Source organism: Anomalospiza imberbis, chromosome 2, assembly GCF_031753505.1.
Source record: "Anomalospiza imberbis isolate Cuckoo-Finch-1a 21T00152 chromosome 2, ASM3175350v1, whole genome shotgun sequence".
Taxonomy (NCBI): Eukaryota; Metazoa; Chordata; class Aves; order Passeriformes; family Viduidae; genus Anomalospiza; species Anomalospiza imberbis.
Window position 1 is genome coordinate 25,823,253 of NC_089682.1, and position 18,011 is coordinate 25,841,263.

General features: G+C 38.3%; 1 protein-coding gene across 2 annotated transcripts in view; it reads right to left on the bottom strand.

The window, feature by feature from the left end:
- Positions 1-923: 923 nt before the first annotated feature.
- TUBGCP3 (tubulin gamma complex component 3) overlaps positions 924-18,011 on the bottom strand; it is a 47,413-nt gene continuing 30,325 nt past the window's right edge. The window contains exons 10-22 of one of the 2 annotated variants that reach the window (XM_068180177.1): positions 15,976-16,108; positions 14,511-14,677; positions 13,107-13,217; positions 12,602-12,707; positions 8,588-8,777; positions 7,187-7,322; positions 6,333-6,401; positions 5,448-5,583; positions 4,415-4,503; positions 4,148-4,279; positions 3,592-3,732; positions 2,909-3,025; positions 924-1,445 (exon numbers count right to left, since the gene is read on the bottom strand). In XM_068180177.1, coding sequence (XP_068036278.1) covers positions 1,287-1,445; positions 2,909-3,025; positions 3,592-3,732; positions 4,148-4,279; positions 4,415-4,503; positions 5,448-5,583; positions 6,333-6,401; positions 7,187-7,322; positions 8,588-8,777; positions 12,602-12,707; positions 13,107-13,217; positions 14,511-14,677; positions 15,976-16,108 — 1,686 coding nt within the window. In that variant the 3' untranslated portion in view covers positions 924-1,286. Of the gene's footprint in view, positions 1,446-2,908; positions 3,026-3,591; positions 3,733-4,147; positions 4,280-4,414; positions 4,504-5,447; positions 5,584-6,332; positions 6,402-7,186; positions 7,323-8,587; positions 8,778-12,598; positions 12,708-13,106; positions 13,218-14,510; positions 14,678-15,975; positions 16,109-18,011 lie in introns of both variants that reach the window. The other variant, XM_068180176.1, reaches the window with a different exon arrangement.

Sequence of the window (18,011 nt, forward strand, 5' to 3'; positions counted from 1 at the left end):
TCCAGGGCTGCAAGTCAGCACATGGTCCCCATCAGAGCTCACTGGCATGAGGAGTCACAGCAGCCTTACCTGCATGGCCTGGCAGATGCCTCTGACTCCCAAGGGTTCCAGCAGAGTAAGGGCAAAAGGCAAAAAAGGCCACAGAGCTGGTGGATCTGAGGGTAATTGTTAATTAATGACCTGCACACAACTCTCAGTGCAGATAATACTAGTACCAAAATCCTGCAATGGGAAGGGTTCTATAAATCAATGTGCTTCTAATTGGAAGCTTCTCCTTTCTTAACCTGTGTAAAACTTTCAATCACAAAAAGCAACACACTTGTGTGAAAGATAATTGTGTTTTTATTTTTCTAAGCTCGCACTTGTGGAACATAATAAATGACCTGATATAATGACAACTTTGCAAAAGAAGAATCCCCCTCTCCCCAACATCTGGACAGCAATATATAAATATTTACAATGAAAAAAATTAGGAAAGTGAAGAGAATGAAGTCAACATTAGCCAAGTCAGTTTGTTTCTACATCTCTGATTTTGAATATTAAGTATTCAAGCTTAACCAACATTTTCCTTCAGTACTGAGGCTTTAACCTCATTTTTAGATCTTATGTGCAACAGATACATTCCTGACTCTGCTTTTATAGTTTGCTCCTGTACAGTAACCATAGAACTTCCCCACTAAATTTTTATTCCAGGTTTTTAACTTTGAAAACAACAAAAAAATTAAATATAACTTTATGTCTCCTGATACAAAGTTTCTCACACAGTCAAACACATCACAACACTGAAAATCAGCATAATGAAATGCTGTATAGCTTCTTAACAAGGACAAGAGGTCTGGGTCCAGATCTGTTGGCTTTAACAAAAGCTCTCTTCAAATAGAACAAGTACATATAGAAAAAATAACCTTCTTATTTTCTTATTAAAAAAAGGAAATGGTGCTTTCTATAAACAAAAGAACATGTGATTTCTTTGACACAGATATAAGTTACAGTGGAAAAAGCTCAGAAAGCTCCAAATGAAACTGGCGTTTATTTAAAAGGATGGTTTAACAAGTTGATTGGATGAGGTTCAATCAGCCCACACAGTCTGGTAATTCTAGAAACATCAGTGTAAAAAACCCTGCTTTTTTTGCTTTCTGCTATCCAGTGTCACACAACCACTGTGTGAGAACATGTTGCCTGCAGCAATGGAGACACCGATCCCACAGTCTGGCTGCACTATGTCACCACTGGTGGCCGTGGCCAGCAAGAGGTGCCACTGGCCGCCGTGCCCCTCGGCAGCTGTGTCACATGTGAGAGCTCCGCCTGCCCCGCGTGCCCAGCGACACTCGCAGCCGCGGCTCTCTAGCCTTGTAGTGCTCGTTGAAGTCCAGCCTGAAGCTCAGGAACCGAAGGCTCTCATCAGAACTGGTTGTCAACAGGACCAAGAACTGCTGGACGATTCCCTGAAGAGGAAAGAAAAACCCACGAGACAGTTAAAAAAACCATCCCTGGTGTGTTTTGAACAGGAATATCAGGTGGTGCACAGATCTGGTAAACAGGCAGACAGAATCTGGGAAAAGGCAAGCACAAGGGTTCATATTCAACAGTTATGGTGGATTAATTCTTTCTGCAAAAACCCAGAGCTTTATTTTTTGTTTTCAAATATCTGCTATGCATGCCAGAGTCTCCAGTGCAAACAGCTTGGTCTTTTACAGTGTGCTCCCCACTCCCTGTGCCCCGCTGGCACACTCCATCTGTCTGAAGGCTCCCAGGCTGCAGAGCAGCTGCCTTTGTGTGCCACTGCCTCAGGACAGCATTCAAGATCCAACCTGTGCCAACAGGAGACCTCACCTTGAGTCCGTGTTGCAGGCTCAATGCCATTCAGGCCAGCATTAGGTCACTGCTAGCTTCAAACATACCCATTTGATGTGGGTTGTACAGCAGCACGGGGCACCCCAGAACAGCAAAGCTTGTGCCCAGGAGAGCAGTCAGTGCTGCACACCCAACTAGACTGAGCATTTGGAGCTATTTGAGGGGGGATTTGCACTTGGCATGTGGGAGGTACACTTCTGCATCCCATCTTCCCATTCAGCTCTAGCCATGCCACTGCAGGAGCCCCGCAGGACAGAGGAAAGGAGAGGACTTTGGGAGGATGGGGAAGACCCATTTGAAGAGCTCATTCCTAATCTCCAGTAAATGGTAACATGAACATGCCCATAACTAGAGCACTCCATTTCTTCCAAAGGTGACCAAAGCTGGCCAGGGAAATCCTGTTTGGAAATCTATAATAGGGCTCAGAATGAACACAGTCCAAGCAGGCAAAACCTACACTGCCAACTTGTAGCAATCTTGCAGAGCACATAAACCACAATTTATTTACAACCTACGCTTAAAGACCTAGGCTCATTTTTCTGGGGAATGGTAGCTTTAGCATCAGATATAACAAATAAAGACAAAGCCAGAATAAATTACTTACAGAAGATAGCCTGAATATGCTCCCTCAAACATCTTATCCACTGCCCCCCCTCCCAGTGAGCTTAAAATTAAGTGTCAGGCCCTTAAAAAGAAACTTTCTGCAGTCTTTAATAGCAATGACTTACAGAGATGTGAGGAAAAAAACGAAATGCAGAAGGAATTCTTTCTTTTCCCCCCTCAGACTACAGCAAAAGATTACTTTCGCTACTGGAGGAAGAAGACAACTTACATGAAAAGACTCTTCTCCTTTGTCTGGGGAATGTAAATGATCACAAAACCTTTGACTACTAAGCAACAGTGAACACAGGCTTATAAGTAGAGAGGGAAAAAACAAAGACTTGGCTCCACAAACTGCACACACATGAATACAGAAGTTACATCTACTCAGTATTTGAAATTCATTTCTACACAAAGCTCAGCATATTTTAGAAAAATATAATTTAAGAGCCACCTGGTAAAAGTGAGTGAGTATTCGCAGCTGTGAGCACATTTTAGGTATTGAGTCTTGAAATTCTTTCTTCCTCTTGTTCTCTTCTTCCTCTTCTGATGCAGTTACACCCCACTTGCCCTACACAGAAACCAAACAAGTTAAGAGGTGAAGCATCACATGATTCAAGTTGCTAACTGGGCCACCTTCTGCCCAGCTACATCAGATTTATAAAAACCAACCATTGCCATAGAAAGACAAACACAGAGCCTCCAATATGGAAACTATCAGCCCCTCTTGGTGGTTGTGCAGCACATAAAGTAATAAATATTAGCAAGGCAAGTCTCACACCAACAGTGCATGTCAGTCTCGCAGCAAGGAGGCAGACATGGAGCTACGGCATTTTTTGCAAAAGGGTTCCATTTACTTAATCTAAAAGAGCCCTAAATTTCTCATCCTCCAAAGTCCACTAGATAAACCAACTCAGATTTTGGGGAAGACAGAAATCAAAAACACCACTTAGCCATTTTGCTTGAACTCACCAGCAACTTCTGATGACTTTTACATCTGTTCCAACTACATTTTTCATTTTTACTGTGGTGTGGAAAACTGTGTAACATTTTAGATACCTCTACAGGATATCTAAAATCCTCCATATACCAAAAACCTCAATCTGTTTTCACATTCTAGAAATATCCTTATTGTACCTCAAGCTCACGCTGTTTTTTCCTCTCTTCAAATTGCAACCTCAGCTGCAGCTCCTCCAGAGCAGCTCTGTACATTGCATCTTGGGCATTCTGGAGCTCAATGATCTGGTCAAAAACTGCTCGAAGCTGGTTGAGAAGTACCTGTGAGACAGGTAACAAAATAATTAAACAGCTGTACAGCACAAGAGTTTTAACTTACTACTCTTCTCCAGAAAAGGAGCAAAGAAAAAAGTAAAAGAAAAAATAAGTAAAAGAAAAAATTCTTTTTTACACAGCTGAAGAGACATTTCTGCAAAGCCCTAAGTCAGTTGTTCCATGATCACACAGCTTTCAGGATGAAAAAGAACTGGCCCACACTATAGCAAGTTTTATTATCAACACATGTCACTTGTTGATAATGGGCAGTAGGTACTGAACCTACCATTATAAAATCTTATATCAGAGGAATAAAACTTACTTTTCCCTTCCCTTTGCTCCTACAATGTTAAAGAAGGTCGTTCCTGACATATATGCCAAGATCATGAAGTTACAATTACATGCAAAGGAGTCGACTTACCCTGGAATCACTATCCAGCAGGCACCGAGCTATGATTGTGTCCAAAAAAACTTCATGAGCTGCAATGATGTGATCCAAGTCCTGTGCTTGTTGGACCTTGTTCCAGAGTTCATCCCATGAACATTCAAGCACCTGTAGCAATGATACAGGATTGGGCTGATTCAATTTGCTAGATGACAAGCTCTTTGAAATATAAGATATGCAACACATACAGAATATTGCAAGTGCTTCATTTTCTAAGTAACTAACTGGGTGGGGAAAGTATACCTCAAATGTAATGTAATACTGCATTTGATGAATGAAATGGACCATTTCTGATGCCAAAACGTGACACTGATGCAGCACGCCAGAAAGCTCTGCAAAAAAATCCAAAGAGATGGCATGTTAAAGACTGCAAGGACAAGCACAGCCAACAAATCAGCTTGGTAAACTCTTTTCACCATATTGAATACTTCATAATACAGCCACTAATCTTAGATGGCAGCAGCAGTAACCTTCTGAGGACAGGTGCCCTCTCCCACTCCACAAAAGTTCTTAATTATAAAACAATAAATTTGTAAGTATTACTATGCCATAAAGAAGTGTAACTTTCAATAGTTATTTTTTACTGAAAAGCATGTAGATAGATTAAAAAAAAAAAATTCAAGAGTGAGCCAGTACAGATGCTCACAAATATGGCTATATTCTCTAGCTGAGAAATAGGATCAAAAAGTCCTGGTCCATAAAACATACACCAGAGCCACTACATTTCACTATTCACTACATTTCCTATTTCTTCTCAAATATCTTTCTCTTCTTAGCCTCTTCTGTTCTTAGCTAAACAAAAGGAAGGGAATAAGTGAAGTGAACTAGTAAATAGGGAATAAGTGATGTGAACTAGTAAATTCAGACCTGTGCATGCATGAGACTTAATAGTGAACAGACAGCATAAAAAAGAGGGAGGCATGGGGTACAAATAAGAAGGCATCAAGGAAGATGAATACAAAGGGATGGAAGAGTTGCAGTCTCAAAACCAGGCCAGCATAAAGATACTTACATTAGTGCAACTTTTCAGGACAGGGATCAAGGATTAAGTAAAACAACAGATAGGAAACTTCTATTTACAATTATATTATTTCACCTTCATCCTTCCCACCATCATCTACCATTAAACAGCCAGTCAAGAGGAGCACCAAAGTGCAAAGTTAATCTCAACATCATTCATCAGGCACTATTTTCCCCTCTTAACACACAGTTTAAATTAAGATGCAGTCATCTGTATCCATTTTAGAAGCATGTCATCCATCTGGACACCTCTCACCTGGCATACTTTTCAAAAGCTTTGCATTGCACATGTGCCCTTTCCATATATCAGTAAGAATATACTCCATTCTCTTTGCTCTCCAAAGGAAATTAAATACTCTTAGATAGTGGCTCATGCACTCACGTGTAAATACCTACAAAACAAAAAAAATATCAGTACAAATTAAAAGACATACCATATGTCCTGAGGTACCAAGAACCTCTTCACAGTTCATTTTATCTGATCCATGCAGTTTATTGAAAAATACTGTAAAAAAAAAGTTTCTGGGAAATCCCAGAGCTTTTGGAAAGATCCTCCCTTGAGGACTGAACAGGGCACAGCTGGAAGTGTAAGAAGGGGTGAACAAAACAAAGCCTAAACCTATTTTGAAACTGCATAAGAAAATTCCTTCTGCTGGTCAGACTCACAGTTTGTCCTGCTTAAAAAAAAAAAAAAAGTTCTTTACACGTTCTTTATAGAGGCTAAATACATTCAGATAAACAATGCAACTATCAAATGCCATTTAGACAGCATAAATAAGTTCTCCAAAAATACATTCTTCAGTTCCTTTCAAATTTTCCCAAATTAATATCTACAGACTAGTAATTATCAAAGAATAGGAGCACTCAATTTATTAAGTACTTGCTAAAAACTGTGCTGGAACAAATGAATTACTGATTTTCAGTAATGATTATTTTAAATGCAGCTTTTCAGCACTCACACTAACTGGTACGAATTGAGATTTTTGCTTAACTGTTGATACAGTGGGTACATCCTAGATGCAAAAAAAAAAAAAAATCTGATTTCACCCTCCAGAACAAAAAAGGCTACTTCAATAAAAAAACCTTAGCAATTTAATTCAGCACCCAAAACACATTCAGAGCCAGCAGTGTATGACATTACCGTTGCTATTGGCCCATCAACATGATAGTCCAAGCTGAAGACATCCCATCCAGTGTCCCCAGGAGATACCTGTATTAAACAGACATGGTACTGTCAGTGTATAATCAGAGCATACTAAAGCTGAAGACGAGCACTACTTGCGTACTCTTCCATTCTGAAGGGCCTATGAGCAAACAAGCATCCACATCAACAAGAGATACAGTAGCTTCTTGTTGAAAGCAGCAGATTAGGCAAAAATTTATCAAGCCGTTTGATACAAGGGTGAGACTGATCTCACACAAACATTAATGTTTGGAATGTCAGTGTTTCTTCACTGAACCTAGTAAAGGAAAATAACAGTATGGACAAATTTCTTTGGCATCTGAAATAGATTTATTTCAGATATTACAGTTCATCACTGAAGTCTCACCTCAGGGACTGAAGCTTTCAAATTAATTCAAGTTTCTAACCACAGGCCTCTTCCATGAAATGTGCTTTCATTGCTTCTTATTTTTTAACTAGAGGTAAGAAGGAGGCACACACCCCAACCTGCCCCTTCCTGCCCCAATTCTTGTAAGAGCAACCACATTAAGAGCTGTTTGGAGAACCTCAAACCAGCATCAATTTCTCTTAGGCCCCAAATACTCAGCCTTGTATTGTCAATGGCTGTAAATCCACATCTTGAAAAACAAATGCAGAGAAGGCAAAAAGAAGATGACTTATTAAATGACCTTTATATTACTCAAAGTAAACTTCAGTGGAAAGGAAGGAGGGAAATGTATTCACATATGAAAATTTTGTTTCATACAGATGTCTGCATATATACACACAAACAAAGGCATCTTTCAGATCAGAGTCACCATGATGCAACAGACCTCCAGAAGTCGAACATCCAATCGCTTGAGAATCTCAGGATTATCAAACTGGGCATTCGTGGCCCTCACCGCCGTTTCCAGGATTCCAGTTAGATTATGCTGATATAAGGTTGTGGCTGGTCGTGCAAGCTCTGGCCTGGTGGTTATGAAACAGTCATAGCACATCACTGAAATACTCTGCAGCAGCAATTCAGTAGTAACTGCAGCACACAGCAAAACCCTTTCTAACTGACATTCAAAACTATTACTCTTTCAGACTTAATCATGAAGAAAATCGGTGAGCAAAATATTTGCACAGAGTATGAGCAGAATATGTCTATTCATATGCAGCTACACTCCTGAATATTAGCATAAGGAGCAACTTAATCCTCATTTAATGTCAGTAATTTGAAGTTATCAGGATTGCTAGTTTAGCTAGTCTGTAATTTTGAGTTGCATTCATATCTTAAATGAGGCAGATTACATCATTAGTACATCAAACCAATAATTTCACTTCAGATTGGAGAAACTTACTGATAGCCATCTCATGGGCTCAGAAGTGCTGGCAGGAACAAAGAAACCCACCCCCTCTATGTTACTTCAACTTTCCAAAGAGTTGCAACATGCAACTCTTGTAATACCTCTCTATCCCTCAGCATCAGTACTGGAAAGCTGCTCACTCCTGCCTCAAATCTAATTCTAACTCCACAAATCAACTTCACTCAGCTTCACATTAAAACGTGTGGTCATATACTGTTGATTTTGATTTACAAACAAGTTAATGAAAGCTTTATTACAAAGTCTGCCATCGAGATCAAAGAAAAGCTTTGCAAGCCAATGCTTCTGATTGAAGAAGTTTCATCAGTAGCACCAGCATGTAAAAGTGAACCTGCAAACACTCTTTAAAAACTGGATTCAGTAGCTGTGGGTGCACCTGAGTCCTTGAAACAGAAGCCGGTGAGGAACCAAATAGATTTTTAAAATTGCATTGAAGGATTTTGACACAATGTTTTAGACCAAACACCTCCAAAATTCAGAGGCCTAGTAATTCCAGCCAAGCAATCGGTAGCATCAAGAGCAGAATATTTCTGCTTAAACTTGCTGACAAGACCAAGAGAAGTGCCAACATCCTCGAGGCTGTCATAGGGCCAAAATAAAGAAATCTGTATTACTACAACTTTTCAAGACTTTGTCAAATAGTACTGTATATACTGCTTATCAAAAAGGAAGAACAAGTTTTAATCCTCAAGGATTTTAATTCTCAAAGAAATTAAAACCAAAATAGAATTTAAAAGTTATTACTCAAAGATTTAATTGAACAAGGTACTTAGAGGGTCGTCTTCAAAAAGCAAAACAGTTTCTGGGCTGATCATGTACAGAATCATCAGAAAATCAACATAATTACCCTTCCTATTGTCTTACTTGAGCAAGTCCATTAAATGCCTGATGAAGTCTCCTTGACCAAGTAACAAGTAGCGCCTCATGGCCTGCATGTGTTCCAGCAAATTGTATTTCTTATTGAGAACATCCAGCAGGTATTTGCTGGTTTCAAAATAAGCTGCATCAATTTTCTCTTGAAATGCATTTTCCAGATCTGTGAACAAATCAGCAGCTAAAAGAAAATAAAAATTAAAATTAAATTAGTAGTTTTCAAAAACTGAAGCAAACAAGCTTTGGACTTGAAATACAAAAACAGAAAAGCTGCCATTTCTTCTGATCCACTGTGCTATACATTTGCCATAGCCAAAGTGAAAGCAAGTCTAAAGCAGCCTACACTTCAACGATATTACTTTTAATCTGTGCCCAGATTGTACTTGCCAATAGAAGCTCATGCTATGTATATAAAAAGTTGGGGATTTTCAAGCTTGCTGAAATACTGTAGTTTACAAATCAAATAATTTATCGAGTTCTAAAAGGCCAGAATGAGGAAAAACCTTTGATGGGCAGAATCTATATCAGAAGGCACTTCTAAGGGTGCAGGGAAAAAATAAATCAAAGAATCAGACAGTTAAAACACTCAACAGAAGAGAGTTTCAATAGATAAGAGAATGAGAGAAAAGGGAATATACTAGAGTTACCTGGGTGACAGCCAGCAACCTGACATATTCTCTTCCAGAAAGCAGGAAGCAGTAGAAAGTAGCAGGAAGCTTATTTCCCTGTTTTCTACAACTACAAGCTCATCAAGAAATGGACTCCAGTAAAACTGTTATGAGATAGCAAGAACTGTGGCCTCTTCAGACAACATGGAGCAACACTCCAAATCCTGGATTGCCAACTACCATAGGATTCATACTTTCTTCAGCATTAAAGGATATCCTCCCACTTAAACTACTCAATTAATAAAATGCTTATGAATAGAAGAAATAACCAGTGGCTCTAATAAAGAAGTCACTCTTTAAGAAGGGAAGCCTAAATGTCTGGTTCACTGACATTCCTGGAAGTTTCCAAACTATCATTCAGTAACCACTGAAACTCTCGATAAGACACAAAAAGTGCAAGAGATGTCAAAGAGATGACACTTTTATAATACATTGCTGTGTTTAAAATCCCTAGACTAGAGAAATACTACTTAGTCAAGTAACACACATCAACCTTAGGGATGTGAGAATTAATACAGAATTAATTGCAGTAAGTGCAACTGTCTTTCCTCAAGATGCTGCGTGCCTTACAGGCAAAACAAGAGAGGGAACAAGCCAAGCCAGAAAGAGTCAGTAGCTGATCTCTTCAGCCCCTAGACACAGAGGCTGGGCCTAGCACTGGATCAAGGCACAAGCAAAGCCAGCGGCAACTCCCTGGCTTGTCTATGGCCAGCCCACCATGTCAGGCACGTTGGTCCAGTCTCCACTCAGGCAGGCGTATGTGTCTAAGCAGTAGCTCTGAGATACACAGACCAGTCTCAATTTCCTACTGTCTCAAGCAGAAGTAGCAAGCAGCCTTTCCCCTCTCCTTAGTACTGATCCTCTTGCCTTGAAAGAAATGACCTGGCCACAGTCCTTCACCTCAGACTGGAAAGTCAAGCTAACATCTGTAGCTGTAATGCACCACCTCTGCACACACACACAGCCCCCAGCACAGGCAAAATGCAGCATTCCTGTCTGACATGCAAAACTGCTAAAAAGGTTATTTACATCAACAAACACAAGGCCTAGGCACAAATTTTGAAAACTGTGCAAAATGATCTCAGAACACTGAAAAGCCAGAAATGGATAAAGAAAGATTAAAAGCAGACTAAAATCACTGACAGGCAGGTCCATGAGCTGCTACTGAATATAGTGTCACTCCTGATCCAGAAGTCCCCAAACTGCAGACAGCTACATGTCAGAGCTGAGGCCACTTAATTGGCCTTTTTTACTGTTCCTCTCTCCCAAATGCTGCAATTCCCTGCCAGGCAAGATGATCAACTTCTACAGTTACGTCAAACTTCTGGTTGTCATGTTCAGACAGTTTTCCACACCACAATTATTTCAGCATCAAAAGTAAACTAGGGAAAGATGATAGTTAAGGTTCCAAAGCAAATGAAAGAAATAAATAATACAGCCAAACCCATGAAATGTTCAGATTCAAAATGAGAAAAAGCATCTAGAACTCAGGCTGGCTTCCTAGCTTTCCATGACCTTAATAATAAGTAATTATCTAAAGGGACTTTCAGGATACTGTTAGATGTCACAAGCAAGCACAAAAGGAAGCATTTCCAACATCCCTGACATAGAATGTTCTTTCAGGATTAAATGGGTAAAACGTCCTAAACACAAATGCAGCTTCATGCAGAATTAAAGCAATGCAATACCATGAGGTATTTAGGCTGGCAACCGTAAGCTCAGCATGCCTTCAGCACACTGCAGATAGAGTAACATATTTCTAAAACTACACTTCTGTCTCCAACAGTTATTCTCAGCACTTAAGATAATGTAGGTCTGCTTTGAAGCTCTCATCCCCCACATAATAGGAAACATGTATTTGTGCTGATCTTCCATTCAATCAAGGAGAGAGAGAAACCAGTGCAAATTTAAAGAAATATTGGAAAAGCATGGTCATAAATCCTGTATAAAGTGGTGAAGGTAGTGCAGCCAAATAATGTTTTTTTTTCCTTTTTTCCAGGAGTAGCTGGCAAGATAATTGTTCAAATGCATTTACAGCCCTTATTCACTTAACCCTGACCCCTTTCTGCACTTTAGGCTTATCTTTCACTAAGCAAGCACTGAACATGGTACAAAAATCACATTATTAGAAGACATATTCTTCCAGACATGAATGGGATTTTAATCACTAGAACATTTTTCATGAAGGTACTCATGCCAGAAGTCCACACTATGAAGAGTTAATATTAAAACTAATCCCAGGTTATTTGGAAGTGAAAAAAAAACCAACAACAAATCTAAACCAAACAACCCCACATACACAAGCTTTAAAGTTATATATAAGTAATATTATGTTATAAAACGTTAAGAAGTATGTTCTTTGAAAACAGGAATTTGACAGAAAAATATTTAGATTAGCATCAGAAAATTTATCCCAGTGAGCTATATCTCAACAGTCAGACTTTGTATCTTTGGTATATTAACCAAGTTATCAAAAGAAGTTACAGTAGCAAAATACTACTTGCACCAGAACGCAGCAATTTGTTCTTTCTCTGAGATGTAGCAGCATCCTACATATTCTTTGCTTAGTATTTCAACATAAAGTCTCCTTGGTTTAGATGTTTACTATTTGCTAACTTTCATCATAACAATGTTGAATTCATTGCAACAAATATGCCACCAAAAAATAACCACAAATGGTACAGAAATTCTCATTCATTAAAACTGAGATTTATTCTAAATAAAACAAAATAATCTGAAGGAATTTAGCAGTTAAGTTTTGGTTCCATGTTCAGCAACTGGCAATCCCTTTTTAAGTAATCTTCAAAAAGAATTTTACAAACCTTCCACATACTTATTTTTGACATATTGATATAGCACATTTACAGAAAGGCTAGAAAGGCTTCTGTTCTGTTTTTACTGCTTATTCTATTATTTACAACTAACTGAGTATTTTTATTTTTCAACCACAAAATTAGCTCAGTGTTATGGAATTGTATGATGGAGTATATTTGATGAGAAGTCAAACATACTAAATTCTTATTGCAGCACTCAAGAATATCCCTGCTCCCACCCCAGCCGACGCAGCTAAAGGCAAACTCTTTTTTTGAATGGTTTCATTCACAAATTCAGTACATTAACAATCATCCAGCAAACCTATCAAAATAAGAAAATTATACACATGCATCAACATACATATTTTGTAAAAAACAAGTATCCATTAAATTATCTATACTTTAGGGCAGATAGGATTTTTGTACTCCTTTCCATCCTACCATCCAGCTTACAGTCTAAACCACATATAATAGGGGAGGTCAGTTCAAAGGGGAGATACTGAACAATATTAATACTGTACCATCTTTTGAAGACTCTGTAGATTTTGCGACAGCAATCATCTTTGTGGATGGAGTTTGATCATGACAAACTTGATGCAAGAAGTTTATGGATTTTCCTATTAAAAGAACCTGAACAAAACAGGATTTTTTAAAAAGTGATTTGCTTAGAAGAAAAAAAAAAAAAAAAAACCAAACAAAGAAGCCATCCTCAACCACGAGGACAACATGGCATCTTGTCATCTTTCTGTGCTCTTAGTTTCACAATCCCTACCACAGCAATCCAGAATAGCAATGGTAATATGAAAAAGTTTTAAATACAAACTTCTTTTCCCTCTGCTTGAGATCTCCTCAAAGTTTAACAGTTAGAGAATAGAAAGGAAAAACAGTCCTATAGCCTTCCTCACCAAACAATTCTAAAATTCCTGAGAAGATAATTTTTTGTTAAATTATGCCTCCATTTTCTCAATAGAAATCTAAGTAGCAGCACAGGGCAAAAAATCATCAGAAGATGAACTTCTGGATTCATACCTTTTTTGATTGCTCCATTGTAATAAAAGACGGGATCATTGATTTCCTCAAAGTGTATTTGTCATGCCACAACCGATCAGTTTTAACTGTAGGATCTGAAGCTACAAAAAACTGAAGATTTAAATAAATGTTTAAAGCAAAAGATTAATGTAAGATTCACCTATTATTCCTCCTATTTTAACAGATGCAAAGGAAAAAAAAAACACAAGAAAAGCAAAAACCCCAGAAAATTTTGCAATTGATACGGTGATCAAATATTAGTCTCTCAAATCCACACAAGAGAATCCCCTCATTTGTAAAAAACTAAAATTACTTTATTAGTTTTGTTGAAGTGAAGTTTAGATGGATTATGTCCTCATCTTGTCCAAAAATATACCCATTTTCTGGACACAAACTTTTTTCACTGCCTCCAAATACCATTTTCCCCAAGAATGGCCGACTGTCTTTATTCAAAACTATTTATCATATGAAAATTATAGTTTTCGGTACAACACATCCAACAATTATTTCCAATATTATCAACACTCTTCCAGTGCACATGCAGAGGTTAGAGCTAACAAACTACATAAAATCCCCAAAAGACAAAACCTCATATCTGGGGAGCAGCTGGGGGAAAAAAGAGTATTTTACACTCCTAAAAAAAAAAAATTCATATACATTTTACACAATTCTGACCTTAAAGATCAGCTGTCACTGTCACTCACTTAAATTTTGACCAAAATAAGGACTTTCCAAGAAAACAGATAGCATATTTGACTCTTGAGTAAAATTACTCAGATTTGTCTCAGAAGTGCTCAACTAAGATTGTACTGATAGGAGATAGGAAAGCATTGAGAGATTTAGAAAAGCATACAAAATATTTCCAAGAAGAAAAAGGACAATTACTGGAACTTGATGTTACAGAAGTCACAACAAATAACTTCGCAGAGTTTCTATTCTGGAACTATAAACCTCTTCTACCCAGTTCGACAGACTGAACTTATTTATTGAGGATAACAGTATGCAGACAGAAAAATATTCTGAGCTTCATTCCAAATACAAGGCTTGCATTCTGAACAGTTACAAAGAACTCTGCATATATTTCTGTTGTTACAGTAAGCAAGAAGAGATATAGAGGAGTTGTTTTGTCTTCAGAAACAAGGACCTACTGTCAGTACACCATTCTGACTCTACAGACCAGACCCAGCATATGATTAGTTGAAGACAATACATTGCAACGTGCAGATACCAAATTCATGAAGAATTCATGAAGAGAGTGGTATTTCAGGTTGTCATTGTATGTATTGCTTACTCATGTTACACATTTTCATCACACTCCACTTTTCAAATTCTCCTCTAAGCTTTCCACAGATTATCACACCACAATGCAAAAAGATGAAGTATTTACTGTAGCATATACATTACCTCATGGTATGTATCCTCCAGCTCTCCATCATAAATCCAGCGGTAAAGGAAGTTCAGTACAGGATGGGATACTAGGCCAAGAATGTGCTGAACCAGAGATCTCATGTAGGGATCTCCTGTTTTAGTATAGGCATGAACTGCTGAGGCTAGTTCACCACCTTTTCTCCCTGTGAGAAGAAAGGGAGAGGAACAGAAACATTTGAAGGAAAACTGTATGCACCCCATTTAAATTTAGCAGCCACTGATTTTAGCTACCCATGTGTCACATTGACCTTGCTAAACAGCAATTCTAAAATGTAGAAAAAGTACATTTTTTTATTGCTAACAGGGAATTCCTAGTTTTTATGAATTATGAATTATTAATCTCACTAAAGCATTAAGCAGAGCTCTCTGTCTACTTTATGGCAGCTTAGAGGAATGAAAAATTCAAGGCATCAGATCACACACAGAAGTTGCTGTTACACTTCCAGAGAAGCATTAAAAGGAGCCTTAGAATGTTTTCCTTCTCTCCTGTACGTCACACTCTCAGATATTCTGTGTGCATACATGAACATAAACACAGTTTTCATGTTTCTTGTTTATAGTTGCCCTCATAGCCCCATTAGGGAATATCTCCTATCGTCTTGCAATTGAAAAGTAAGAGGCTGTCAAAAAAAAAAAGTTAAAAAATAGATTGAATATTTGATTTTTCTGCTATGCTCCACAGCTTACCGCTTCCTTGCGGCAGAGGCCATGGAACTCAAAATTTTCATGAATGTCTGAAAAGTAAAGCCCATTAAAAAAAAATTTGCTACCAATTCCAATAATAAGGATAAAGCAAGTAATGTAGGCTTTTGGCTACAGATGCTTCTTCTAAAGAGAAAACCTAAAGGGCTACAATCTCATAAATCTAAAGTACCATCAGGGAGAAGCATCAGCTGCTGGTCAGCTTAGTCAGCCACTGGCCAAAGTTCTGGTAAATTCCAACATGACTCTCCCCAGCATCTTCTTGTGGATTGCCACCAAAATCACAATAGTTACAAATTTGCAAAGTTTTGTTGTTTCACATGAGTTTGACGACATGTTACTAATGACTCCTCTATGCCATCAAATATAGAGAAATTGTATAATACTCATACATAATGAAGAAACTAAGTCAACCATTTCATAACATATTAGTAGGGCTTTTTCAGTGTACCATTCTCTGAAATACTATTAAGTAACTGAAAATAGCATAAAAAGTGCGTGCTTAAAATTGAATTTTTGAGCACATTCTAGTTTTAAAAAGAAGTCTGAATGTGTCAACACAGCACTATAATTTGTTATGCTTTTTTTAAACTAAAAGAGGGAGAATCTGAACTACCTACTTGAAATTTCCAAAAAAAGTCCAAACAAGCACTAATATTATTGATACCCATCTCTAGCATGCACAATAACTCAAAGTTATACAACATCCCCAGAAATATTACATTAATGTTCAACAGACCTTGACAGTGATCAACAAGTGCTGCGAGGGTCTTTAACCTTATTTTGGGGTCGTATGTCCAAACTAGAAGACGACGAAGTGTTAAACTGCTCTCAAGTCCCAAATTGACACCCTGATCATCTTCCAGTTGTAACTGATGAAGTTAGAAACAGAAAGACATGTCAAAGAACTGAGGCAGAACTCAGGCTTCATAATTTGTTCTGAAGTCAGATTTTTACTAATACACTTGAAATACCTAGTGTTAGCTATTCTCTCATCAAATCACTGGGCCAAAAACTGAAAGTCAATTTTAATGGAAACAGACTTAAGCACAGGTGAAAGAACAGAGACAAGCATAAGCACAATGAGGTAGACAAAGCACAAATACCATGACAGCTAAAGACAGCAAGGTAATAGTCCTGAAAAGAGAGAAGAGCAAAGGAAGAGAGAAGAGATCCTGAAAGACAGCCTCAAGAAAAAGTAAAGAAAAACATCTAAAGGACAGGCAGGCTGTGGGAGGTAAACTTTTTATTACTGCACATGCAGCTCATTTTAGTTCAATATGTGACTAATTCTGTTCAATGCCTTCCTCCAGAAGCCATCAGAACTTAAGTTACCCTTATAGTGAGACTAAGGAATTGCTACATTGAAAGAAAAACATCAAACATTAAAAGCTACAATAAGAAAACTCTATCATAATGTGACTACCATGAATCTTCCAACACCATGGAAAATAAAAGCTAAGTATTTGCATCCAAGGTGCAAATGCAAGTCTTATACAAGTCAAATGTAATAAGCAGGACGAGAACACAACTTAAGAATACAGAAGCAAGTTCCTGGAGCAGTACAAGTAGGCAGTCTCAAAGAAAAGATTCTGTTTCTGGTATATTAGAACCAACCCACTCTGTGCTTTCCCATCTAGCACTTTTTTTTCAGCCAAATGCAACATACTAGTTAAATTTAAGACTAGTGTCATCCACAGTAAGTTCAGCCTCAGAGCCAGTTAAATTCATTTGCTTCCAAGTGCTCCTGGGTCCATGTCTGGGATTTTTCTTTGGTGTTTTTGGAAATCAGCAATGATAAGAGAGATACATGAGCCACCCTTTGACTTTAGGGAAGACATGGTACATCTTCATCATGGAACTGCATTTTTAAATGGGCTGACAATGTGAAAACAACCTGCAAGAAAAAGACCGGAGACACTTATAGAATAGTAGACAGTATGCTCAGGATTACTCATTCTAGGGCAGAAACATGCTCAGGAGAAGCTCTGAACACATAATAGAATGTTATAAAGAGAGTACAGAACCCTTTGACAAGATTCTTGCTGTTCTATGCCCCTACTGCTCTCTAGAACTGCAGTTAACAACTCCTAAGCTGGCAGCCTGTACAATCTGCTGAACCAAAGAATGTCACATACACTCAGTTTCAAGTAAATTTTCTACATGCTTTCAAGAAGCTCAAAGGTGCAGGTTTTTTGTCCATTCTGCAGTGTGACCTTCAAGCCCTTTTGCCTTTCAAGCCACAAAAGTCTTTGGGAAGGAAGGTTGCCAGAAGCTTCTGAAAATCCAAACATAACCTGACTCTGGGAACCCTTTCAGTTAGGTGCTGAGGGACCTAGATTCCCCAGAAAATTCAGTCTGCTGCTGCAGAAAAGCATTGCCAAAACTGCATTGACTGTTCCCTATGAAAATGCGTTTAATCAACATGCTCAATGCACTCGTGAACTCCAACAATGAAGATGAATCTGGCAAGGAGCATGAAGAGCAACAATAAGAACAGCAAGAAAAGTAAGACTGGGAAAAATGTGTGCCCAGCTACTGAATGATGCTACATGAGGGGTGACACAAAAAATGGAAAATGCTGAGATACTTAATGCCTTTTTTGCCTTGGTATTTCAGCAAGATTTGCTGCTGGGGATACCACACAGCAAGATAAGAAGAGAAATCTGGAAAAAGGAAGACTGAGTTCAGAATGATCAGGCTAGGGCACACCAAACAAATGGGATATGCTTAAGTCTATGGGACCTGATGGGATGCACCAACAAGTGTTGAGGG